At 41.7% G+C, this 27220-nt stretch overlaps 1 protein-coding gene across 2 annotated transcripts in view; it reads left to right on the top strand.

The window, feature by feature from the left end:
* Nucleotides 1–27220, top strand: part of Gmcl1 (germ cell-less 1, spermatogenesis associated) — a 37605-nt gene that overhangs the window by 3107 nt on the left and 7278 nt on the right. Inside the window, exons 2-12 of one of the 2 annotated variants that reach the window (XM_005071111.4) lie at nucleotides 3480–3603; nucleotides 6625–6721; nucleotides 7814–7911; nucleotides 10366–10478; nucleotides 11020–11085; nucleotides 14362–14446; nucleotides 16664–16754; nucleotides 17780–17917; nucleotides 20620–20689; nucleotides 21552–21627; nucleotides 25251–25396. In XM_005071111.4, coding sequence (XP_005071168.1) covers nucleotides 3480–3603; nucleotides 6625–6721; nucleotides 7814–7911; nucleotides 10366–10478; nucleotides 11020–11085; nucleotides 14362–14446; nucleotides 16664–16754; nucleotides 17780–17917; nucleotides 20620–20689; nucleotides 21552–21627; nucleotides 25251–25396 — 1104 coding nt within the window. The remainder of the gene's footprint in view (nucleotides 1–3479; nucleotides 3604–6624; nucleotides 6722–7813; nucleotides 7912–10365; nucleotides 10479–11019; nucleotides 11086–14361; nucleotides 14447–16663; nucleotides 16755–17779; nucleotides 17918–20619; nucleotides 20690–21551; nucleotides 21628–25250; nucleotides 25397–27220) is intronic. The other variant, XM_013114240.3, reaches the window with a different exon arrangement.

Here is a 27220-nt window from a genome sequence, read left to right as displayed (position 1 = left end):
GTAGACAAGGCTTACAGATCGTACCTCACAGGCCTAATGCCAATTTTCACCTTTTGGAGGAACAAACTGTCACTTATCCCAGGCTAGTTTCTGGTCTAGCCTCACACTCAATATAGTAGTGCTGGGATTCATGGTGCTTCATAGATGTTAGGCAAGCACTGTGTCATCTGAACTACATCCTTAGCCCCTGAAACCTTTTCTTACCTCCTGCCAATTACTTCCAGTTGGGCTGTTTCTGTTGTGTTTACATAAATATCTATGTTTATTGATGTTTGGGGAAGGCATGGGCTACAGTACTTGTGCAGAGATCAGACAACTTGAAGAAATCAGTTTTCTACTAGCACCATGTGGATTTTAGGGTTTGAACTCAAGACTTCAGGTTTGGTAGGCAAGGCCTTTACCTACTGAGCCATCTCACCCCAGCCCCCACCCCCTTCATTGCCTCACTGTGTAGCTCTGGCTGGCCTGGAAGTCACAGAGATCTTTCTGCCTCTGATCCACCTCCCTAGTACTAGATTTGAAGTCAGTGCCATCATGCCTGACCTGGCCCCCTTTCTTTTTTTTTTTAAAGATTTATTTATCACATATACAGTGTTCTGTTTACATGCCAGAAGAGGACATCAGACTGAATTATAGATGGTTGTGAGCCACCATGTGGTTGCTGGGAATTGAACTCAGGACCTCTGGAAGAGCAGTCACTGTTCTTAACCTCTGAGCCATCTCTCCAGCCCCGCCCCCTTTCTAAAAAAGTTTTCTTACTGTCCTAGAGATTCTAGCTGCCTTTTTTTTTTTTTTTTGCCTCCATTGATAAAATGACAATACGCTTTCATCTTGAGATTTTCTCAATCTTTTGAGATATCCATGCATGGAACCCATCTTTGAACCCTAGACCTCCTACAGGGTCCCACCCTTTTACTCCAGTCTGGGTCTGCCCACTTCTGATTATTATAACTTGGACTTTGACCCCATCTCTATGAATGGACTGTGGTTTTCAGTAGTTTCTCCCTTTTCTTTCTCATTTCAGTGAACTACATCTTCAAGTATTTTCTCATGAAAAAGTGGAAAATGATCATTTTTGCTTGTATAAATATAAACTTAGTCTCGGTTTATTTTGACTCAGGTTATGATACTTTATATGACTTTTCATATCTGTAAACATCTACTCTTTATAATTTTTATTTTTGAAATTAAAATATAATTACATCATTTTCCTCCTTTAACCTTTCCCCTGCTTTCTCTCAAATACATGGCTTCTGTTCCCTCTAAATATATAAGACAACCTGTTTAGTCTGTATAATGTTGCTTTTATGAATGTGATTTGGGGGCTGACCACTTGGTATTGGATAGATAATCTATTCAAGGGCTCTTTCCCAGGGAAGACTATTTCTACAGCTCTCAGCGTTTCATAGTTGCCTGTAGTTCTTCTAGAGTTGAGGCTCAGTGACATTTCCCACTTCCGGGTTATTGTGTCTGTTGGTATCTTTTCAGGTCTTGTCTAAGCAGCTGTGTTGGTGAGACTTCATCTTTGTAGCTTCTCTTATATTTCTAGGAGACAAAAATCTCTCAGCAAACTTCCTGTTCCTCTGGCTTCTACAATCTTTCTTTCCCTCTTTCTCTATGATCCCTGAACCGTAGGTGCAGAAGTGTGTTATAAATAAACATCTATTCTGTTTTTTAAGTTATTGGATTTTTATTTGGTGTGTGTGTGTGTGTGTGTGTGTGTGTGTAAATGTGTGTACACATGCCAGTGTAGAGGTCAGAGAATGGGAAATTGATTCTCCCATTTCACCATGAAGATTCCAGGCATCAAACGTGAGCCCTGAGGCTTGGCAACAGGTACCTTTATCCACTGAGCCTTTGATGATACTGGTTCATTGTCTTCTAGCCTTAAGTATGGACGAAGATTTTGACCCTGGTCTAAATCTATTTTCTTTTTAGGCGACCATAGTTTTTCTCCTCTGAACTTTTGAAAGTCTCCCGCCCCCTTTGGTGTTTTAGAATATAACGAAGGCCTCTAATTGTGAGTTTTTTGACAGCTTGGTAATTAGTGAATCCTGACAATCCAGAAAGACTCAAAGGCTTGTCTTTAAATATCTCTGTCTTGTTCTGAGTAATCCTTTGTCACTGCACCCCATTATCATTTTATAAGCACAGTCATTTGAGAATCCTAGGCATATGAATATACATTTTAAAAAATTCCTTCTGTCCCTGTGTGAGTTTCCCTCGAATCTCTTGCTCTCTCTTTTCTTTAACTTTTATGTTTAGTGGTATTTCTTCTAATTAGTTCCTACTGTCAACTTGACATCCCAGTGTTATGTGAGGGAGTCTGAATTGGAACAGGTCTTGATGCATGTGGGACATTTTCTTGATTGCTAATTGATATTGAAAGGCTATTCTTAGTTGTTAACTCAGCTACATCTGGAGTTAACTAAAACTTTGCAAGGAGCTAGGTATGCCTCTGAGGGATTTTTTTTTTTTCCGAGACAGGGTTTCTCTGTGGCTTTGGAGGCTGTCCTGGAACTCGCTCTGTAGACCAGGCTGGCCTCGAACTCACAGAGATCCGCCTGCCTCTGCCTCCCGAGTGCTGGGATTAAAGGCGTGCGCCACCAACGGCCGGCGGGATTTTTTTTCTTAATTACATCATTTTAAGTGGGAAGACCCACTTTTAATCTTTGATTTTAATCTTGATTTTTTTGAGGTAGGAAAATATACCTTTAATTTGGGCCATACCCTGTGGACAGCCTCATGAATTGAACAACTGGAATTTTGGACCTTTGGCTGTTAGATTAGCAGGACCACAGCCTGTAAATTACTCTAATAAGCAACCCCCCCCTCTCTGTGTGTGTGTGTGGGTGTGGGTGTGTGTGGGTGTGTGTTGCTGAGATTTGAACCAGGCCTTATATATTCACATCAATTATAGTTAAATATCAGTTTGCTGCAGCAGTATTGAATCTTCTGTAGCACCAGTTTCTTTGTTTTTCAAAACTGGATTTCTCTGTGTAGCCCTTGCTATCCTGGAACTCTGTAGACCAACCAGGCTGGCTTTGAATTTACAGAAATCTGCCTGCCTCTGCCTCCCTAGTGCTGGGATTAAAGGCCACCACCGCCCTCCTCATAGCACTGGTTTCTAAACAAAGAAATAAGCAAAGTGTACTTGCTGACCTGACTTTGTTTATTGAGCAAATAACTTAATTGATTTAGAACCAACAACTTGTAAAGGGTGGCTGGAGAATCTCCCTCCAGCCTCACTTGTCTGCTGTTATTAAGAGCGCCACTGCAGCTTCTGTTGTGTCTTTCCCTCCTCGGTGACACAGTGGGTAAGTTGGATCTTACAGAAACAGGACAGAAGGAAACTTAACAGTATATGAAAATCAATGAAACGTTGCATGTTTTAGTGTGTTGGAATTGGACAGAACCTGGGGATGCTAGTGCTCTACCACTGAGCTGTTTGCTTATATAATTTTGTGTTTTCTTAACAGGAAAAAATTAAAGAGCACATCTAAGTACATCTACCAAACGTTGTTTTTGAATGGTGAGAACAGTGACATTAAGATCTGTGCTCTAGGTGAAGAGTGGAGCTTACACAAAATCTATTTATGTCAAGTGAGTATTTCACTGTGTTAGGCACTGGGGAGCTGCTTAGAGAAGCTTGGGCTCTCTGGAGTGTGTTCTGCTGTTTGGTTGGATTTCATAGTGAGCTATCCCCTAGTGAAGTATCTACTGGAAGGAAAGATAGTGGACCCTTTGAGTGAAAGCTGGTCTCAGCCTGCAAACCAAGTTTTGAAATTCTTGGTCATACTACCCACTGTTGTCAAGAAGTTTTTTGTAGTGCCTTTTGCTGGAAAATGGAAGAATATCTGTTACATTCAGGTTAAGATTATTAAATTTCTTTTATAATGATTTGAATACATTTCTCTGAAATGTTGCTCTTTGTAGAAAGTGAATGGGAAGTTAAAATGTGCTCCCTTTCGTAGAAAATCCAGTGGAGTTAAAGACAAGACCTGCAAGTGGTGATAACATTTAGCTGATGTTCCTGTTGGACTTTTGTGCTAAAAGTTTTTCTGTCAGTATTTCACCCTTCAAAATGGCTCAAAATTTTCAAAATAGAACACAATGTGGCTCTAAGAGCTCAGTTTTTCTTTTTAAATTATTTATTGGGCCTGGAGAGATGGCTCAGTGGTTAAGAGCTCTGGCTCCTCTTTCAGAGGTCCTCAGTTCAGTTCCCAGCAACCACATGATAGCTCACAAACACCTGTAATAGGATCTCATACCCTCTTCTGACCTACATGCAGACAGAGCACCCATATGAGAAAAAAAATTTAAAAGTGATTTATTATTATTTTGTGTGTGTCTGGACATAGTTGCCATGGTGGGTATATGTGTCAGAGTACAACTTGTGGGAGTTGATCCTCTCCTTCCACCAGTCCTGGGAATTGAACTCAAGTTGTTAGTCTTGGCAGCAAGTGCATTAACCTCTGAGCCATCTCTCCAGTCCCTCCTCCCAAGCCCCTCAGATGTTTTATTTCACTCATCTTTCATCCATTCAGTGTGCTAGACCTTGTGAGATCTTACCCATGGATTTGGTGCTCCCTTCATTGTCAGAGAATAATGGGCAATAGAGCTAAAATTTTCCAGTGAAGATGTTTAGAAAGTAATTTTTTCCTTCCACATGTAATTAGATTTCTTTTAAGAATTTGTTTTTATTTCTGTCATTTACAATTTATGTATTTATATGTGGTTCTGTGTGTGGGTTTGTGGAGTGTAGAGAGAATATGATGCCTGTGGAGCCTAGAAGAGGGTGTCAGATTCCCTGAGGCTGTAGTTTCAGGCAATTGTGAGTTGCTTGATGTGGGTCCAGGGCAATGAACTCTGGTCCTCAAAAAGGGCAGCAAGTTCTCATAACTGCTTAGCCATCTCTCCAGTCCCTCCTCCCACATTTAAATCAAAACTTTTTTTGGGTTTGTTTTTGTTTTGAAATGGTTTCTCTGTGTAACAGTCCTGGCTATCCTGGAACTCACTTTGTAGACTAGGCTGGTCTCAAACTCACAGAGATTCACCTGCCTCTGCCTCCCAAATGCTGAGATTAAAGGCATGTGTCACCACTACCTGACTTTAATCAACTTTAAAATTTATTTTTGAACAAGTTTAATTTGATTTGATGACTATAGTCCAGAAATTTTTAAGAAAGGAAGGAAAGATATCCTTTTAAAATCTCAAAGAATTTAATCTGTGTCTATTTTTTGAATCCCTAAAAGAAAGCAGTCTTTTACTGACTTAAAGGTGAGGTGGCCTCTGTGAGACTGTATTAGTTATCACTGAAGTCTCACAATCCATGCCAGCACCTTCAGACAGAAAACATTGTCTGTGTCCTTGTTATGGGCCATGGTGAACAGCTGGCCCTGTGTATCTGCAGGTTCCACAACTTCAGATGTAACAACTCTGTGTTACAAATATTTGAAAAAAAAGACACTTGCATCTGTACTGAACATGGAAAGCTTTTGTCAACCCCTAAAAACAATGTGATTATTGTATATCATTTACATTACATTAAGCACAACAAGTGACCTGCAGGATGCTTAAAGAGTGTGAGAGTCTATGCACAAGTCAGAACGGAGCCGGGGTATTTGAGCATCTGATTTAGTGTTGACTGTGTTCTGGAGCCACAGATGCAAACAGATGAGCATAAATTCTGAAGAATGTTATATTTTCCTCTATTTTAATCATTTATATATTTTTGATCTGGAATAAACCTTTAATTAGTTAATATTTGATCCATTCTAAAGTCCTCCAGTGCTTTTTATGAGGAATAGGTCTGGCAGGTAATGATAGACTTTACCCATGTTGGAATTCAGAAGTCATTGTGGTCACATAACACTAAATTGTAGGTCTTGATTTCTTTGGGGTACATCATTTCTGTTCTGATCTGGGAATACTCTGGATCCTTAATCACTGTGGGACCACAGGAAGATGTTACTAGTTTGAGGAAGACTTGTTCCCTCAGCTCTCCTGAGTACAAAATAGTACATCCACTGTGCATAGTGATGTAGGGTCGGGACTCTGATAGTAGTTAAAAATCTGGTTTAGCGCCGGACGTTGGTGGCACATGCCTTTAATCCCAGCACTTGGGAGGCAGAGGCAGGCGGATCTCTGTAAGTTTGAGACCAGCCTGGACTACCAAGTGAGAGTTCCAGGACAGCCTCCAAAGCCACAGAGAAACCCTGTCTCAAAAAACCAAAAAAAAAAAAAAAAAATCTGGTTTAGCTGGGCATTGGTGGCACACGCCTTTAATCTCAGCACTCAGGAGGCAGAGGCAGGCAGATCTCTGTGAGTTGGAGACCAGCCTGGTCTACCAAGCGAGTTCCAGGACAGGCTCCAAAACAATACAGAGAAACCCTCCTGGGGGGGGGGGGAAGAATCTGGTTTAGTTTTGCAATATATCAAGTTGAACATTGATTCATTCTACCTCATGGTGACTGCATTTTAATTTGTAGATGTTTCAGTGCTCCTTTTATTTTGAAATGGTATGTTAGATTAGTTTTGAATAGGTAGTTTCTTGGAGTTAGAAATGAGAAAAATATTTGGAAGACAAAGTACTAGCTAATCATTGACTTTTTTTTTTTCTAGTCCGGCTACTTTTCTAGCATGTTCAGTGGTTCTTGGAAAGAATCCAGCATGAATACTATTGAACTGGAGATTCCTGACCAGAACATTGATATAGAAGGTATGATCTCCATAATTATTAGTATATAAAATCATAAGAACATAACCTTACTATTCTTTTCATGAGGAATATCCTAGCTGTATAGGCTAGAGAAGAGTTGTGTTATATATACTGGAAGGTGAAGATTTCCTGTTAATTTACTCCGTAGCTTATCTGTCTGTCTCTCCTGTCTCTGTCACAAGAGTCCAGTCAGTCTGCTGATGTGTCTTTGTGGATGTGAAGGATATGGGAAGAGAGAATAGAAAGTATGACTACTTTTTAAAATGATGTATTGAAGGTTGGGAATATAGTTACGTGTTAAGAACAAGTTTTGATCTCTAACGCCAAAAAATAAAAATAAGTAATGTGTGAAGATCTTTTATGGAACAATAAACATATGAATCATGTAGTAGGCTATGTCAGAGCTCAAAGGATCTGTGGCTGAGGAAACAAGGCCGGGGAGTGGGTAAGGGGCTATGAAAACAGCTTAATGAACCTCTGTGCAGACCATCCTCTCCTGTTCCTATCCTACTTCTCCTGCTCATCTCATTTGACAGACTGAGTGGAGAAACTCAAGGCCTGCTCCATAGGCAAAGAAACGTGAGGTGTTTACAAAGCAAACTGAAGAACATCCATGAGAGTGGCATTGGAGGAGGAGCAGTCGTAGATAGCTGTGAGGAGCTGGGCATGAGTCAGCACAGATATGGCCAGGAGTTAAACTCAGACCTTAGTGGCCTGGTGCCACTGTAATACTGTCACTGTGAGGCAGGAGGATTGCTGTGAATTGGAGACTAGCCTGAGCTACATAGTGAGTGCACTCCTTACCTACTCCCCTAAAGAAAATGCTGTCGTGAAGTGGTGGGCTGTGTACCTACACTTAGTGATTGGTCTACTCAGCAGTTCTGACAGTGTTCCAGGATGCCTTAATTCTAACTCTGACCATGTTAAGATCAGACAGAGAAGAATGTGACAGAGTGGGCAAAATCCTTTGCAGCAAGCACTATCAAGTATTAATACCATCAGTAATAATGGCTGCCATTTCATCTGTGACGCTTCTCTAGGAGCCTCACCCCTGCAGGTTGCATTTCATTGCATGTGCACTTTTGCTTTCAGCACTGCAGGTTGCATTTGGATCACTGTATCGAGACGACGTCTTAATAAAACCCAGCCGTGTTGTCGCCATTTTGGCTGCAGCGTGTATGCTGCAGTTGGTGAGTATGCCACCACTCAGCAGTGTCACAGTGCCTGGTATACCTTGGAGCACACCTCCAAAACCGAAGTGAAATTCTGCTTCTACAGTCTTTAAAACAAACTGTATAAACATGTCATTTGTTTGAAAATACTGACCAAACACTGTTAGTTAAATTGAGGGGCTTTGTTTGATCCCTATGTGAAGTGGATGGGAGCTATTTCTGGGTAGCTTCCTTGATGTGTAATTATTTGGCAACATTCACTTGACCACGTTCCCCTGCAGACTTCTGTCCATCAGTGACCTCACTGCTAAGCAGATGGTTTATCATCCGTAATTTAGTTCATTGGGGTCAAAGAAGCACTGAGTCTGTTGTTTAAGCTTCCTAATTATGATATCATCCTTTGTAAATGATGTGTGTCATCCAGTGACTATATGTTGCATATATTGTGCAGTGTGTGGGACTTGGTGAAGGGGGCCAAAGAGGATGAAGATGTAGTCCCTGAACATGGACAATCTGTGTGTGCCTTCAAGGAGCTCACAATACAATGAGGGTCAGGTGAGAGGTGAATACATAGCCCAAAGGTCCAAACAGTTACCCAGTGTTAAGAGTATAGCATAAATGCCTCATGGGTCTAGTGAACTTGTACAGGCAGGAAGGGCTGGTTCAACCTAGCACCCTCATAGGACACTGTATTCTAGATTGAGTTTGACGGATGCCTAGCTTGCACTGTGTGAAAAGAGGGGAAAAACAGCATTTTGGACCATGAACAGAAAGACCTAAAATGTGAGAGGATGGAGGATTAGAGAAGCTAAGTAGACTGAGTTTCCAGTGTCAATTAAATAGAGTTGGAGGACTGGCAAGACAGCTGAGCCTAAAAAGGTGCCTGCCACCAAGCCTGACAATTTTCCCTTGGACACACATGGTAGCAGGAGAGAACTGAGTCCCCCAGGTTATCCTTTGATCACAATGTGCATGCTGTGAAGTGTGTCCCACCCCTATTCATGCAACATAAATAAATAAACATCTAAAATATCCTGGTATGGTGGTACGCATCTTTAATCCCAGCATTCAGGAGACAGAAGCAGGCAGATCTCTGAGGTCAAGGTCAGCCTGGTTATATAGTGACTTACAGGCCAGCCAGAGTTACATGGTAAGATTCCATCTTAAGAAACAAAACAAAAAAAATAAATAATTTTTTTTTTAAAAAATGGAGAGAAATACCAAACCCAGCACATGAAGGTTCCTCTGTACGTTATGAAGTTTAACTTTCCCTGTGAGCATCTTTGGAAGATTTTAATAAGGAAAAGACAGTTTCTACTTTAGGGTGGCTGAGGGTGCAGCTCTGTGGTGGAGCACTCACCTGGCTTATGCAGGGCCGTGATGTGTGGGGTGGATTCTCAGCCCCACACCAAAATGACAGAAGATTATTGCAAGTACAGCGTTTGAAGGAAAGTGAGAATATTAGAGATACAAAGGTACTGCAATTGAACAAATGCCTTCTAGATTAAAGTAGCAGTAATAACCACAGAGAGGAAAAGGCTCCCAAAGAGGAAGTTGGGAGTTGGGGGATTTGCAGCAGTGAAGTTGAGGTGTTAGGAAAAGAAGGTTCTAGAATTGAGGCAAGTTCAAAAGCCAGTGAGTCAATGCTGTGCTTTAATTTAAGCTTATGTAGTTTGACTGGCAGATCTATTTAAAGTGCTAGTTATTAGCTTGTTTATTGTCCTGGTTGATAGTATCTTTTCAAGTATTTTTATCTTTCCAATACTTACTTTGAATATATTCTCTAACTTTGGTCTTTTTGGATTTGTTCTAAATCTGCTTTCTGCCTTATTTTTCTAACTTACTAATCCTAACTTAATAATATAGTTGCATGATGAATATATTTCAGAAATCTGAGTGAAAAATGACAATATACTTTCTTTACATAGGAGGTGCTGTATTTGAAACCTGTGTGAATCTTTTACATTAAAATTTTAATATGTTATTTAAAACTGTGATGTACTTGTTTAGAGGCATCTGTTGAGTATTGATGGTGCTTTAAACTTTACTGAGCGATGTTGTATACATCCATATTATTTCTTTGTCTATCCTGTGTCTTGATTAGCTGACTGTGTAAAGAGTTCTTAGATTAATAAGAGCAGGAAAAACTTATTGTAAAGTGCTGTTGGAGAACTTTGCAAACAGAAAATGAGACACGCAGCATCTCCTTCCCTGTCGCTGTGCCTCCCCTGCCCATTTCATTCTCAGTGCCAGGTGCTAAGTGGGTACTTGCTAGATTCTTTTTTCAGTATTTCTATTGAAGTTAGAAAAAGCTTAGGCTTGTTGCACTTCAATGAGTTTTCTTCCATCCTTCCTTCTGTTCTTCCTTCCTTGCTATTTTGATTTGTTTTTACTTTTTAATATTTGGAAGCACATACGAGAGCTTATTTTCTCAGGTGAAATGGCCTTTCCAGTGCTTGTTTATATTTACAGGATGGTTTAATACAACAGTGTGGTGAAACAATGAAGGAAACAATTAATGTGAAAACTGTGTGTGGCTATTATACATCAGCAGGGACCTATGGATTAGACTCTGTAAAGAAAAAGTGAGTCACTTTTCCTATTTTTTCCCCATCCCACTTCTGGGAATTTGGTTGTTTTGGAGTTTTACAAGAATGTAATAAGGAATTAGTGGGGTAAAGAATAGAGTAATAGAATTTGTTACTCTGAAAACTTGCTTTTCTTCTGGACTAAGCATTGAGTTGCTCAGAGTTGACACTGTCAGTGACCACAGCAGAGCTGAAATATGCTCATACAGCTGTGGCCATCACGTAAGGCCATCACTTTAGGCACCATAGATGTTATACTAATACAAATATGGGCAGTTTGGCTCCTGAGAATTACAGAACTCATTTTCTGCTTATACAGAAGGTAATGTCTTACAAGGTACTTAACTTGTTAATGAGAAATGATACTAATATTAAGGGAATATCCCATAATAACTACTGACTAAAGCTATACTAAATTTCATCACTGAGGTAAAAACTTTGAGCATGGCCTAACATGATTAATATCTTGTCTCTAAACTGTAAGACATCAGTGAGTTAGCAGTTCCAGATAAGACAGCTAACCGCACTTTACCCTCAGGTGCCTGGAGTGGCTGCTGAACAACCTGATGACTCACCAGAGTGTGGAGCTTTTCAGAGAACTCAGGTATGTGGGTTCCAAGGAACTGCACAGCAAATCACCCTAAAGGGTCACTTTCCACTCGCTCAGGTACTCCAGAAACTTTTGTAAAATACCAAGAATATTTTGAGCACCAGGCCTACTACACACACCTTTAATCCTAGCACTTGGAAGGCAGAGGCAGGTGGATCTCTGAGTTAGAGGGCAACTTGGTCTACAGATCAAGTTTCAGGACAGCCAGAGCTACATAGTAAAGACCCTGTCTCAAAAAAAGAAGATAAAGAAAAAAGGGCAAACAATTTAATGAAAGGCATCCTGACTATATACACAAACTGAATAAGCTCTGCAATCTGTCTTTGTTGTAAATGATAAAATGTACATTGTTGTTTTAACAATTGTAATAGAATGTACCACTCCTCTAAGACTATTAAGACTTTCAAGTGCTACCTCACTTCTACAAGCTTATAGAGCTTCAAAAGGGATAGTTTGGCTGGGCAGTGGTGGCACACGCCTTTAATCCCGGCACTCAGGAGGCAGAGGTGGGTGGATCTCTGTGAGTTTTGAAACAAGCCTGGTCTACAGAGTGAGTTTCAGGACAGCCAGGGCTGTTACACAGAGAAACCCTGTCTTGAAAATCCAAAAAAAAAAAAAAAGGAGCGTGTGGGGGGGATAGTTTGAAAAGTGTTTTTATCATAGAACATGATTTTGAAAAACAAATCAGAACATGTTTTAGGAGGAAAATGGGTTTTTTTGGTTTTTGTTTGTTTGTTTGTTTGTTTTTCAAGACAGGGTTTCTCTGTATTGTTTTGGAGGTTGTCCTGGAACTCGATCTGTAGACCATGCTGGCCTCGAACTCACAGAGATCCGCCTGCCTCTGCCTCCTGAGTGCTGGGATTAAAGGCGTGTGCCACCAACACCTGGTGGAAATTTTTTTTAATAATTTAATTTTCTATTTTATTTGCATTGGTGTTTTTCAGGCATGTATGCCTGTGTGAGGGTTTCAGACTTGTAGTTATAGACAGTTGTTAGCTGCCATGTGGGTGCTGGGAATTGAACTGGGTCCTCTGGAAGAGTAGTCAGTGCTCTTAACCACTGAGCCATCTCTTCAGCCCTGGGGAAAATGTTTTTTAAAGACTTATTTTAGTGTAAGGTTGTTTGCCTGAATGTATGCCTATCCAGGAGTCCTTAAAGAACAGAAGAGGGTGTAGGATCCACTAGAACTAAGTTAAAGATGTTTGTGAGCTGCCATGTGGGTTCTAAGAAGCAGTAAGCACTCTTAACTACTGAGCCACCTCTCCAGATCCTATTTTAAAATTTTCATGGAACAATAGATGACTCAGAGGATGGGGATACTTATAAATAATTTTTAAAAAGCCTGTTGACCTGAATTCTGTCCCCAGATCCTCAAGGACCAGTCCCTAAGACTTGTCCTATGACTTCCACATACATGACATGACCTGTGTGTTCTCTCTCTCTCTCTCTCTCTCTCTCTCTCTCTCTCTCTCTCTCTCTCTCTCTCTCTCTCTCTCTCACACACACACACACACACACACACACACACACAGAATAAAATTAAAAACAATATTTACTGAACCTGATGAAATTATACTCATAGTTAGCTTGGCCCTTTGAACTGTATCTACTTATCATTCACTCTTCCTCTCTTCTTGATGTCCCTAGAATATTAATGATACACCACTGAGGGGTGTGAATATTGCAGTTTGATTGTGCTGTGTTTTACACTGTCAGAGGGTTCCTCTATCAGTGAGACTGAAAAAATATGGATGGAAATGATATTTTTGAAGGTTCTAGGGTATAACTGTCATAAGTGTGAAGTTTTTTTTGTTGTTGTTATTTGTTTTTTTGTTTTTGTTTTGGGGGGTTTTGTTTTTATTTTTGAAACAGGGTCTCACTATATAGCTCTGGCTGCCCTGGACCTCACTATGTAGATCAGTCGGGCCTTGAACTCACAGATCCACCTGGCTCTGCCTATGGAAGCTGAGATTAGAAGCATTTTGATGAAAAAGAACACAACAAAGGTTTTAGTGTGTCATGGCTTCTGAGGTAGGAGAGATGTTAGAGATCTCACTGAACTTTGTTAAAAAGAAGGTATCATAGAGGAGTCATCTTAAAAACTTGCAAACTTTTCTGGTTAAAGGAAAGGGAGAGAAAAAGAAATAGAGTGAGCAGCCAATGACCACATTTCCATTCTAAATTTAAACTACTGTACCTCTTCATCTTACTCTGAGAGCAATAAAAGTTGTTTGTTTTTGGGACACGGTCTCACTGTGTAGCCCCAGCTGTTCTAGAACTCACTGTGTTCATCAGGCTAGCCTTGAATTCACAGAGATCTGCTTGCCTCTGCTGGAATTATAGGCATGAGTTACCATGCCTGACTTAAATGTATTTTCTGACTAAAAGTTCTTTCTTTTAAGCATAGATGTTAAAGTTACTTTGATTACTATGTGCTAGTGTATTGGTAGCATGCTGATAATCTTAGCACTGAGAAGACTGAGACAAGAGGATGGCAAGTTTGAGAACAGCCTGGTCTATATAGCAATTTCCTGCTTCAGGAAAAGAAAAAAGATTACTCTGAAGATGCAGCTGTTTTAGTGAACTTTAAATCTGGTTTTTATTGTTGTTGTTGTTTTGGTTTTTCGAGGCAGAGTTTCTCTGTATTGTTTTTGGAGGCTGTCCTGGAACTCGCTCTGTAGACCAGGCTGGCCTCGAACTCACAGAGATCCGCCTGCCTTTGCTTCCCCAGTGCTGGGATTAAAGGTGTGTGCCACCAACGCCTGGCCTCTGTTTTGTTTTTTATTTTTGCATAGAAATATGTAAGAGAGGAAGACGAGGTGGGGGTGTGTTTACTCAGATTCTTCAGTGCTTTTCCAGTGTCCGTGAATAAATTCAGACTCTGCAGATCCTTCACAAGCCAGTGTCAAAGTTCAGAGACTCATATGAGATGGAGTGCTAGTGAAGGTGCTCTGTCTTATGATAAAATTGCTGTCATTTTTATCCCATATTTTATTTGACAGAGAATCAAAAGTTTTTAGGGCCAATAAGATAGCTCAGCAGGTAATATCAGTTGCTACACAGGCCTCATGACCTGAACTCTACCCTGAACCTGTGGTAGAAAGAGAGAACCAAGTCCTGAAAGTTGTCCTCCAACCTCCACTTGCACACTAAGGCACATGTGTGCCTGCACTCACACATATCACACACACACAAATAAAATTTTAGAAGTTCTCCAGTCTTTTAGCTGTATGTGAAGATAGGCTCACTCCTTTGTTTTGTCTTTTCCAGTATAAACGTCATGAAACAGCTGATTGGTTCATCTAACTTATTTGTGATGCAAGTGGAGATGGATGTATATACAGCTCTTAAAAAGGTATTGGTGTGTATATACAGGAATATTACTTCGCTTTGCTCCCAGACTGAAAAGCTGTAAACAGGTGCCCAATTAGGCAGAGGAACTACACGTGCTGCTTGGTTTACAGTGGGTTGTGTCTTGGTAAATCCATCATCATAAACTGAAAATACCTAACCTACTGAGCACCACAGCTCAGCCTCACCCTTCTTAGATGTACTTAGAATGCTTATTTAGCCGATAGCGGCCACATCACTTAACCCAAGACACTTGCATCATTAAGTGTTGTGTGACTCCTGTAATTTGTTCATTTCTCTCCTGAAGTGAAAGCAAGTGATCCTTGGTGCGTTTCTCTATCACCACAGGTGCAAACCCTCAGTCAGTCCATCTGGCCATCTCAAGCAGGTGGCCCTATGCCCTAAGTCTTTATTTAGATAGGGGTTCAGACTGTCTTAGTCACTGTTCTATTGCTGTGAAGAGACACCATGATGAAGGCAACTCTTAGAAAGGAGAGCATTTAATTGGGGGCTGCTTACAGTTTTAGAGAGTTAGTCCATGGTTGTCATGGCAGGAGCATGGCAGCAGGCAGGCAGGCAGACAAGCAGGCATGGTGCTGGAGAAGTAGCTGAGAGTTTTTGTCATTATCAGCAAGATGAAGGCTGAGAGAAAGATTGGGCCTCTGGTGGACTCTTAAAACCTCAGAGCCCACCCCCATTGACACTTTGAAAAGGCCACCTCCTAATCCTTCTCAAACAATTTCACCAACTGAAGACCAAGCATTCAAATAAATGAGCCTGTGGGGGCTGTTCTCTTCCAAACCACAACAGTGACTTGGGTTTGCTTTATTTTCCTGGAAGCAGGACCTCATTCTGCATCCCACACTTCTGCCAATCCTTCTGCCTCAGTCTCTTTTGTGCTGTGATTACATTTAGGTGCACCTAGCCAGCTTCTTTTTCATCCTTTTGACGGTTTTAGGTCTAATTTTGTTTCACAATTGAAAAAAAATCAGCTTACTCTGATGGTTGGCAAGGGTTGGCATCTGTACTCAGGCAGGCATGCTTGAGGCAGAGGCCACTGCTCTTGCCCCACTGTGTCATATATGGTCCATTGTCCCTGTGCAGAATGTAGTGTGCACTTCACAAAGTCACAGCATTTCTGTGGCGATGAGACTAAGGCTGCTAGTTTTCTTCAGGGAAACTTAGCATTTGAAACAGTGTGTTTGGGAGGTCACACTTTTACCCGTGAGCTGCACTGGCAATTGTTCTGCCAGTGTAGCTTCTCCGATAGCAGGAGTGATGGGTGCTCATTCTGCCAGCGCCATGCTTGTAAACACTCAATACATATTCCCTTAGTGGCCTGAAGGGAAACACTCCATAACACTCTGGTTGCAAATGAAGAAGTTTAAACCCAGAGAAATTAGGTGATGTATTCAGCTCCTACATGACAGTTGGAGACTGAACATCTAAACTCTTCACTGTTTGTGTCTGTGTCAACATCACAGAGTCAGAAATTCCTCTTCCTGTGTTCACTTCTGCAGTCTTATGATCTTGCATCATATTTAGTGTTACTGATTTGTTAGTAATTAGACTATGTTGGTACAGAATTATCGATGTGCTATATATGTTAAAGCTGAAGGTGCTTGATCCAGTAAGATGTGCTTGCAACTATTATATGCACTGAGTTTTTATTATTGGAGCTCCATCTCGTGCCATGATAACTTGAAAGCTTTAATAGACTTCTTGCAGTTTCTTGTAAAATGGAAATTTTAGCTATTATCTTGGGCTGACAATGTAGCTCAGTTGGTAGAGTGTTTGCCTAGCACGTTCAAAGCCTTGGGTTCAGTTCCCAGCACCTCTTAAACTAGTGACTCCCAACCTCCCTACAGTTCATCATGTTGTGGTGACCCCCAACCATAAAATTGTTTTCATTGAAGCTTCATAACTATAATTTTGCTGTTGTGTGTCATAGTGTAAATATTTTTGGAGCTAGAGGTTTGGAATAGGGGTTGTGACCCACAGGTTGAGAACCACTGACTTAAACTGAGGATAGTGACACAGGCCTGTAATTCTAGCACTCTACAGGTGTTTAAAGTTATCCTCAGCTACATATTAATTTTAAGGCCAATCTGGGCTACATGAGACCCCATCTCAAAGAAAATTTTTTTAAATAGGACTGTTTGAAAATATAATGGTAAAGTGTTGAAGCCTTATAATTCTTTTATTATTTTTTTCTAACTAGTGGATGTTCCTTCAGCTGGTGCCTTCCTGGAATGGGTCTTTAAAGCAGCTTTTGACAGAAACAGATGTCTGGTTCTCAAAGTGGAAAAAAGGTATACTGAGAATCTCATACACACCCTTTTTTTTTTTTCTTTTAATGATGCTTTTTAAAAAAATTATTTGTGTAACAGCCCTCGCTGTCCTGGAACTAGCTTTGTAGACCAGCCTGGCCTTGAACTCACAGAGATTCACCTGCCTCTGCCTCCCGAGCACTGGGACTAAAGGTGTGCACCACCACTGCCCGGCTAATGACACTTCTTAAAATCAGGCCTTGGCTTTCACTTACAGACTTGGCTTTAGAGCAATTTCCTACTTCAGCCTCTATTCACAGCAGGAAACTGAGTGCTGAATGAGGAAAGACTCCTGAGCTGTTGCCATGTTCTGACCCCAGAGCTACCGTTCTCCTGTTGTCACCAATTCATCTTGGGAATTATACTTGTTTGATGACCAGATTAAAAGCTATGCCCCAACCCATCTCTCAGGCAGTGTTCCTGATGGGGCCTATGGCCGCTGCTGTGCATCACTAACTGGAAGTAGATGCAGAGGAGATGTGGGATGTGCACTGCTCAGTGTGTAAGCAGCCCTTCCTGGGGCTAGAGGCACAGCTCAATAGTTGTTAAGAGTGTGTAAGTTCATTCCCAGCCCACATCAGGCAACTTACTACAGCATGTTGTATCCTCACAGGTCCTTCTGGGTTCCTTGGGAAGGGGAGGGGGAGAGAGAGAGAGAGAGAGAGAGAGAGAGAGAGAGAGAGAGAGAGAGAGAGAGAGAGAGAGAGAGAGAGAGAGAGAGAGAGAGAGAGAGAACTTCCTTGAGTACACCTCTCCTACCATGCTGCCTTGTAAAGTCAACCACAAAAATAGAAGGACAGCACAAGGACATAATTACTACCAAAATTAATTTGAGAGATTTTTCAGAGTTACTCTAAGGTTTCTCACAACCTAAGTTTGTAAGACTGTTGAAATCCTTGAAAATAGCTTACTTGCATTCAAGCAGGCTCTGTGTGTGTGTCCATAGAAACATTTAGTAAAACAGCACATTTGACAAGAATGCTGTTTAATTAAAACTTTCTTAATAGACTTTGAAGGGACGACTTTCCTTGAAACTGAACAGGGAAAACCGTTTGCGCCCGTGTTCAGACATTTAAGGCTACAGTACATTATCAGTGATCTGGCTTCTGCAAGGATCATTGAGCAGGATTCTCTGGTACCTTCAGGTAAGGAAATCTGATATGTTTGTGATTTGAAGTCATGTTTTTCTGATTGTAGCATTTCATACTTGCATAGGAACGAACAGTAAAGAAACCAGGAAGTCGTCCTTGATCCTATAAGGTATGTATCTTTATGCCCACAGAGATGAGCATGTAAATAATGTTCCTGTGCTCACATTTCATACTGCTTTCTCATGTCATATTTCATTACTAAGTACCTGCCACAATATTTAAGTGACTAAGAAGCATTTTACAGTAGTGTTTTGATTAATTTCTCTACTGAAGATCAAGCTCAGGGCTTTGTACTGCATGCTAGGCCCTAGCAGTAAACTGTAGCTTCAGCCCTAGCCTGAAGCATTTGATTCCTGACTTCTACTAGTGCTGCTATTAGAAGCCTGCAACCACACTCTTGGCTCTGGGCATTTCTCAGATGGTTAATCAGCGCACTGTTTTGGATAATAGCCTGACAAATTACTTTTGATGTATTTAAAATGTATCACTGCTCTTTCTATTAGTTGCCCTTATATTTGCTTAGTTTCTGGTTTTTCTTATTTTGAATTCTTAAACATGTTGAATCAAGTAAACAAGTATTTATTTTTATAAGTCTGTTGTATTTGTAACAAAAAGTCTGTTGTATTTGTAACAAGTTGCATTTAGTAGTGTATAAGCACACTAGGGCATTTGCCTAGCATGTTCAAGACCCTGGTTTTGAAGCAAACTACAGCAAAAAGGAGAGAAGAAAAGCAGGATACTAAGCCTATAGTAGTTTTAGTGTGTACTCAACACCAGGCAGTGATGTAAATTAGATGCCAAAGCTATGACAGAGCCTTCGTTAAGGCTCTGTAGAGATTTATTCTAATTATGTATAGGTTTGTGTCTTGTATGTGTGCATTTGAGTACAGGTGCAGGCTTTGGATTCTTTAGAACTGAAGTTACAGATGGTTGGCTGTGGGTTGTCTGATGTGGGTGGGGAACCAAACTTGGGTCCTCTGGAAGAGTAGCAAGTACTCTTACACAGCCCTCTCTCCAGCCTCATCTTTATGGATTGTTAAGTTTAGAAAACAGTTTGATATGATGTACTTAGGAGTGTCTGGTACAAGTGGACAAGTTTTTTGTCTGAAAGGCAAATTGTATAAACATCTGGAGTCTGAAGCATTTTATTTGTTAAAAAATTAAATAGATTTATGACTAGATTTCAGGGTTTTTCTTCCTGGTGTGAAATGATATGAACAAATTTTATTCTATCTTATAAATATAAACAAATACAAAGTTAAAATTAAATGTCACCCTGTTGTGAAGAGGCAGAAAATGCCATGTTGCTCCTTGGCTGGCATATGCTCTCAGAAGGAAACTGAGGACTAGAGATACGGTCGGCAGAGCTCTTGAGTGCCGTGCACACAGCCCTAGGTGCCATCCTCAGCAGGAGGGGGGGTTTTCACTTTAGGTTGAGTTGAGGTTCGTTATTTCATGAGATCAGATTTATCAAGGTCATCTCATCAAATGTCTTATTCTGTAGCATGTTCCTCTTCTCTCATCCCTTCTTATCACCATGACTCTCAAACCTTGCTATATTTTTTTTCTGGAGTCGGGACCAACAAAATCTCAAAATCATCTGTCTCCTCTCTGCATGTATTTAGTTGTACTAAAAAGAACCTAATATTTCATCCTGGTGACCTAGGGCCAGAAGGTTATGGCAGTCACAGTCCTGACCCCTAATTCTTCCTCTACATCATAGGATTTGGATGCTTGATTCACCTTCTTCCTTCCTGACCAGTCAGTTTTTTTATATGATTCCTACCTTCTCATCATTTGACCTTGGCTCGGGAACATTTACCTTTGCAGAACATTATGCACTTATCCCCCCATGGAAGTGCCATGGACTTTGTTTAGCAGAATTGCTCTGCATCAGAAGTTTTCAGACTTTTATCTCACCTGCCATTCATTGCCACATTCCCTTTTCACAGCCCCTGTCTCTGCAGCCCTCTCTTTTCTGCTGGCCTGTGGAAGCTCTCCTGTCTTTCATCAGCTCCTGGCAATCTTAGATTTCATGTAGATGGTGATTGGTTACACACAGTTGCCCTTCCACTAAGTAAGGTTCAAAGCCAGTGAAACCTTCTTTGTTCCACACCATTGCCCTGGACACTCCTGCTGCAGAGCACTCCACAACTGGACAGATAGCTTTCCCCGCCATAATGAAATGTTATTACATATATAACTTAATAGATGAAGAAGCCATAGTTAAGTTCCCCAATACATAACTTTATTAAAAACTAATAATAACCAGGTGGTGGTGGTGCATGCCTTTAAGCCCAACACTCAGAAGGCAGAGGCAGACAGATCTCTGTAAAGTTCAAAGCCAGCCTGGCCTACAGAACAAATTCCAGGACAGCCACACCTACACTGAGAAACCTGTCTCAACCAAAATAATAATAATAAAATAAAATCTGAAAACACTCTTAGGAATGATGTTCATGATGGAGTCAGTATGCCACAGGAGGAAACGAAGTGCCAGCAGAGCCTGTTTTCTCTTCTGGAAAGGAGGTCACTCTTAAGTCTGTGAGCTCAGTGCCCTTTACCATGTAGAGAGCAGAGTCACATGGTTCCTGTGTGTTTATAAAGCAAGATGCCTGCTTTGTAAGTTGCTGTTTTAAATACAAGTTTAGAAATAAGTTTCACCAACTACTTGTTAATTGATGTTCATACTTTAGAATGGCTGTCCTCAGTTTATAAGCAGCAGTGGCTGGCCATGCTCCGGGCTGAACAAGACAGTGAAGTGGGGTAAGTATGCTGTGTTATGTTACTGGTTTTGCAGTGTGGGAGGCTGAGCCTAGGGCCTGGCATGTACTAGATTGAGTGCTCTACCACAGAGTCCCCAACCCAGAACAAATAGTAAACCTTGCTATGAATTTTCATTGTATTTTTAGTGGAGCTACTTAGGAATGGGTGTCCAGCAAAACAGGTAGGAAAGAGGACTGGAGGGAAAAGCTGAAAACTACTGGACGATTTTGAGAAGGCCTGTGAGCATGAACCATGGGACTTAAGAGACGTCTTCCAGGCAGAGCCCCAGCAAACTGAAAGCTGCAACTGACAGTGTCAGCCTGGCGCTGCAGTCAGTGCTGCCTCAAGTACTGCTACTGTCAGGCATGCAGCAGACATGATGTCATGTGTGCATAGGCTGTTTTTACCTCACATGATTGCCATGACTTTTTAAACACATCCATTCACATACTTCGATGTTATTTAAACTGACACTTTTAGAAGGTATGCTTTTTGTATTTATGTACAGATAAAGCTCATTTTCATATTGTGGTATGATGTCAAATTATGATTAATAAATAGGTTTTGAAGGTATTTGCATTATGTGAATTAAAGCCTTTGGGTTATAGCTTTACAAAAGAGGCCTATGAAAATGTCCTGGAACTCACTCTGTGGTCCAGGCTGGCTTTGAACTCACAGAGATCCTCTTGCCTCTGCCTCTGAGTGCTGGGATTAAAGGCATGTGCTGCTACTGCCCAGCAATTTTCTGTCCTTTTAAACTCAGTTCTTTCTTTTCAATTACTAGTTGCCCATTTTCTATGAGTACTCATGACTCTTGTATCATTTTAGGCCTCAAGTACTCATGACTCTTGTATCATTTTAGGCCTCAAGAAATCAATAAAGAAGAACTTGAGGGAAACAGCATGAGGTGTGGTAGGAAGCTTGCCAAAGATGGCGAAGTAAGTGTGGCTGTGGTCCGTATGTTCTCAGCTTGCCGAGGAAACTCTCTTACACTCTTTGCTTTACTTTCACGTGTTTGCAACTTTTCCTAATACGATATTTTAAAGTGTGTTCGCCATGGCACTCATACTACCTCAAGAATAAATAAATCCATGTTCTTTGAAAGTAGTTTAAGTGTAAGAAAGCAGATGTCTGGAGCTCCTGATCACTAGAATGTCATGGCTTGAGAACACCTTATTTGCTCTTTTCTGCAGCTTGATGTCCTGAACCAGGGTTACAGCCACCATGCTCAGTCTCACTTGAAGCCATGAAACTTGGATTCAGAGTCTAAACGGGAAGCTTGAAAAGGTCCCTCTGCAGGAGAGAAGTTGAGACTAATTGTGTGGGAGGTGTTATGTAGTCTTAGTGAGGTTCTGTTTGACAGTTACCCTAACTCAAGTCGTCCGTGCCTTTGCTGCTTATATAGGACTTGCAGATGTGGGAGCAACAGAAGGAATGTTTGCTGCTAACTCTGAAGAGCCTGCGCTCTGATGTTTTAAAATCTATCTGTGAGCCATTGATTATGTAGCCCAGCTTCATCTTTTCAACCTTCAGGTTCCAGCCTAGTTTTCACCTGGTTCTTTTTTCCCCAAATTTATCTCTGCTTCACGCTTCAGAGGTTGTTTCATGCTTGCCTGCAGGGCTGAGGCATGACAGAGAAGGGGTTGTCTTCTTCACTCCTCGTCTTGTAGCTTCATCCCTCAGTGACTGCAGCTCCTTCAAAGCAGATGCATTGGGTGCAAGATCACCTGCTAGCTGTCCTGTCACTGTCACCCTCAGAACTCAGTCTCCTCCACGGCGCTCTTGGTCACAGGCTGGACAGTATCAACATCTGTATCCTGACCTTCTTTGCCCAGTGATCTAGTGTTCTACCAAGGCATTCACTCGCACTGATGACATCACCTTCAAAATCTCCATTTCAAGTATCCATTGCAACTTCGACTTTTCCTTTCTCTTTCTAGCTCTCTGTTCTAGGACTTGAACATTGTTTTTACCCCCACTGAGATGTACAGTTAGTCCTTTTTCCTGTCACCGTTTTTGTCACCCCCTACTTTTTTACTTGACTTATATTTTGCTCCACCTTAAAACCATTCCCTTGTTTATATTCATCTACTTTTTATTTTCCCCATTTGAAGCTGTGAGACTCAACAAGTTCCAATTCCTATAGACTCTCAATGAGCACTTAAATCAGGCTGAAAGTCCTTTAGAGGTCTATCTTAGTTAGGGTTTCTATTGCTGGGATAAACACATGACTGAAAGCAACATGGGGAGGAAAGGGTCTATTGTTGTTGTTGTAGATTATAGTCCCATCACTGAAGGAAGTTAGGACAGGAACCTGGAGGCAGGAGCTACTGCAGAGGTCATGGAGGCTGCTGCTTACTGACTTGCTTTTCATGGCTTGTTCAACCTGCTGTCTTATACCATCCAGGACCACCATCCCAGGGATGGCACCACCCATAAGGACACCTCCCACACTGATCATTAATCAAGAAAATGCCCTACAGCCCCATTTGGTATGGGTATTTTCTCAGCTGAGGTTCCTTCTCAAATGACTCTAGCTTATGTCAAGTTGATGTAAAACCAGCCAGAACAAGGCCAGAGACAAGCATCTTTCCCAGTGGGTCTTCCTTAGTGTTATAACCATGAACATCACCCAGGTCTGTGGTGCTACAGAGTAAGCTGCCTACTTTTCTGCAGTGAACATGTCCTCCCTGTCTGGAGTGACTTCTCACCTTATGAGGGTCATACTGTTCATCTGACACTTACATGGTACCATGCCTTTCATTGTGGAGTCTGTAAACCTGCATTCCAGCAATCTGCCTGCCTTCTGGGTCTGCCACTGTGCTGAGCTGTCTGTCCTGTCCTTGTCCACCATCTTGATTCCATCTTTTTGTTTGTTTGTTTTTGTTTTCCAAGACAGGGTTTCTCTGTGTAACCCTGGCTGTCCCGGGACTCGCTCTGTAGACCAGGCTGACCTCTAACTGAGAGATCCACCTGCCTCTGCCTCCCAAGTGCTGGGTTTAAAAGTGTTTGCCCCACTAACTGCTGACATAGAGTCCATGTTTTTTAACACGGAGAAGTCTGCAGTCCTCAACTCCCATGCTGAATCATCCACGCTGCTCTTCAGTTGACCTTCTAAAGTCTCCTAGACTCTTCACTTCCTTAGCAATACTGCTGGAACTGAGGTTCAGTTCTTATCCCTGTCTATGCTCAGTCCCATGCTCTCTCATTTATTCCCTTGACATTACAGCCTGTCTGCATAAATGCCTCTTGACTCCCACTAGGCATCTTTCTCAGATACCTAGAGCATCTCACATAGAGCATCCCTCGGTTTTCCCCAGAATTCCCTACCTGGTCACAGCGCCTCTGTTCATCTGCCATGTATGCTCCAAACGGCATTTATATGGAGGCCTAATTCTTTCCTTCCACTCTTGGTATCCATGAGAAATCCCTCAAGAGTCAGTCCTTAAAATGCTCAGCCCAGGTCACCATCTATCCTACCTGGGCTACTGGAGGATCCTCACAGTATATCATTTCCAAATACAACATAAAAGTTTACAGACTGTTCCCAAACTCACTCTTATTTTTTTTTTTTTTTGCATCATGTCTCACACACAACAGCAAAAATAGTGTGAAAGTGTAAACTAGATCATGTTGCTTCCTTTCATAGAATCTTCTCTTAGTCTACTATACTCTCCCTTACCAGGAACTAGACTGCCTCTGTGAATCCATCTCCAATTCCTGTCCCTGACTGCCCTGACCTAGCCGTACAGCTCTTCTCACTGTCTCTCAGATAGGCCAAGCATGTTTTTACCTGCAGAGCTTTGGACTTACCCTCCCCAGCCAGATCCCCAGTCTGCTCCTTGGCCCAGTCTCCTCCCCAAATCTCCCTGGGCTCCTGTACACATTGTTCACCAGGCTCCCTAGTTGTGAGTTTCCTGTTCTCTGTGTCACTCTCCTGACCTCTTTTCTTCTGTCACACATATACCCATCCCTCTGTCTGCCATGTGAACACTCAAGAGCATGCTATAAATTCTACTGGGGCAGAAGCTTACTGACCACTGTGCCTCACTCCCTGGAGTTGAGCCTGGTATATAACAGATGCTCAGTACACATCAGTGAATACTGAGTTTACTGTGTAACCCAGGGTGTGCCTGCCTTTCCCACACTGCCTTACTCCCCTCTGATTAACTGGTAGCTGTGGAGATGGTATCTGGAGTGGCCTTCATGTGTCTGGTGATTGGTTGAAACATTTTAGAGAACTTCTGAGCCTTGTATACAGATGCCAGGTACCCAAGCTGTTCTTATTCAGAACTGCAGTGGCAGGGCTGGTTCCCTGGGACAGCACTGCAGTGTGAAGGGAAGTGGAGGATAAAGCTTGGGAGTCTGGCTATAGAGGGTGTCTCAAGGCCAGGGCTGTGTTTGGAGCAGAACCATATGGGAGAAGCACTGGCAAGAAGTGCTTTCCCTTGCACATACTTGAAGTGAAGGGGAAAAACAAAACAATACAAAAAAAAAACCCTTTTTTTAATGTCTGACTTACTAATGTGATGATCTGAAATGAATCTTTTGTTTCTCTTAGTACTGCTGGCGGTGGACAGGTTTTAATTTTGGCTTTGACCTCCTTGTGACTTATACCAATCGGTACATCATTTTCAAACGCAACACACTGAATCAGCCATGTAGTGGATCTGTCAGCTTACAGCCTCGAAGGAGCATAGCATTTAGGTAGGATGACACCCCTACTTCCTACACCACCGGGAAGGGTAAGAAATATAATGAATTGGGCAGTGGTGGCGCACACCTTTAATCCCAGCACATAGGAGGCAGAGGCCGGTAGATCTCAGTGAGTTAGAGGCCAGCCTGGTCTACAGAGTGAGACCCAGGTCAGCTAGGACTGTTACACAGAGAAAACCTGTCTCAAAAAAACAAAAAGCAAGCAAACAAAAAGAATGAAATGAAATGAAATCTTGATCACCAATGTAGGATTTGGGTAAGACACAGTGTATGGGAGCTGAGAAAACTTCATTTCTTTGAACACATCTCAGTAGACAAGAAAAGAAGGTCTTGAGTGTCAGGATAAGCAGCTAGAGTAGGAATGATGAACAACTTGATTCAGGACTTGAAACTGTCACCGTGTTACATCCCTAGCAAATAAAATGTGCAAACTAGAGTAAGTCAGATGCTCTTGGAAAGCACCTGCCGGGCATGCTGTGTCCACCTCTTCCTAGAAGTAAACTGGCATTCATTTCCTGGAGATGGTGCTGTGGACTGGCAGGAGCAAGTAGTTGAGTGATGCTATCTATTTTCAAGAATCAACTCAAAGGGGCCAAGCATGGTGGTGATGTCTTTAAACCTAGCACTTGGGAGACAGGGGCAGGCAGAGGTTTGTGAGTCTGAGACTATTCCTATCTATATATGTGAGTTCCAAGACAGCCAGAGCTATGTAATGAGACCATTGCAAAACAGAACCTCAAAGGGATTTTATGTAAGATCTAAAGTTGTTGACGTAGTTGGGAGATGACATGGGGCAAAGGCTTGATGACATTTGGTTTGGTGTAGCCTTCTTTGATATGATGCACAGGCTCAAAAGTCTTTATCTAAATTGTAAGCGTGTGTCAGTGAATACAGGGAAAAGGCAGCTGCAGAAGGGGAGAGAACATCTGCAAGCAGACCATATCCTTGATGGGATTAGCATTCAGAGTACACAGCAGACCAAAAACTACAACTGAAAACTGCCAGGGAGGGGGGCAAAGATTTGTAGTTTTAGCCAAGTTTGAGACTAATTACATAGTCCCAGCTAAAAAGGATGGGGCAGGTGGAAAGATGGCTCCATGGGTAGTTGTCTTGCAGAGGACCCAGGTTAGTTCACAGCCCCACATGGTAGCTCACAACCATCCATAACTTCAGTTCCAGAGTACCCAACACCCTCTTGACATTTGTAGGCACCAGGTATGTACACAGTGCACATTTTTACTATAGCTGGGCAACTCATACACATAAAATAAAATAAATTTTTATGATTGAAAGCATGCAGATTAAAAGTGGCCAAGGCTGTGGCAGAGCAGCCATGGAATGTACATGGCTCTGATTTACTCCTGCAGACCCAGAAAAACAAAGCAGCAAAGAATTCGCCCAAAATTCCTCCAAAAGGCTGGGGAGGTGACTCAGTCAATACAGTGCTGCCAGGCAAGCATGGGGGCCTGCTGTCCAGCCTGCTTAGCCAAATGGGTAAGCGCCAAGGTCTAGAGGAAGGCACCCCAGATTGGCATCAAGCCTCTGTGTATGTACATATACATACATATATTCTCACAAACACACACACTAATTCTCCAAAGAAGATACTTAACATTGTAGTCATTGGGAAAAGTGAAATAACAACCACAATAAAATGCTGCTGCACATCTTTTATCCAAAGCAATAACAAGGATGGACATGGCTATAGAATAACCAGATTCTTGTCCCCTGCTGATAACATTGTACAAAGTGGTGCTGCCATAGCACAAAATAGGACATTTGCAAAAGCATAAACTAGTGCTTTATGGCCCAACA

Source organism: Mesocricetus auratus, unplaced genomic scaffold, assembly GCF_017639785.1.
Source record: "Mesocricetus auratus isolate SY011 unplaced genomic scaffold, BCM_Maur_2.0 Super-Scaffold_100676, whole genome shotgun sequence".
Classification (NCBI taxonomy): domain Eukaryota; kingdom Metazoa; phylum Chordata; class Mammalia; order Rodentia; family Cricetidae; genus Mesocricetus; species Mesocricetus auratus.
The sequence above is the reverse complement of the archived record's forward strand: the minus strand, read 5'-3'. Positions and strand labels throughout refer to the sequence as shown.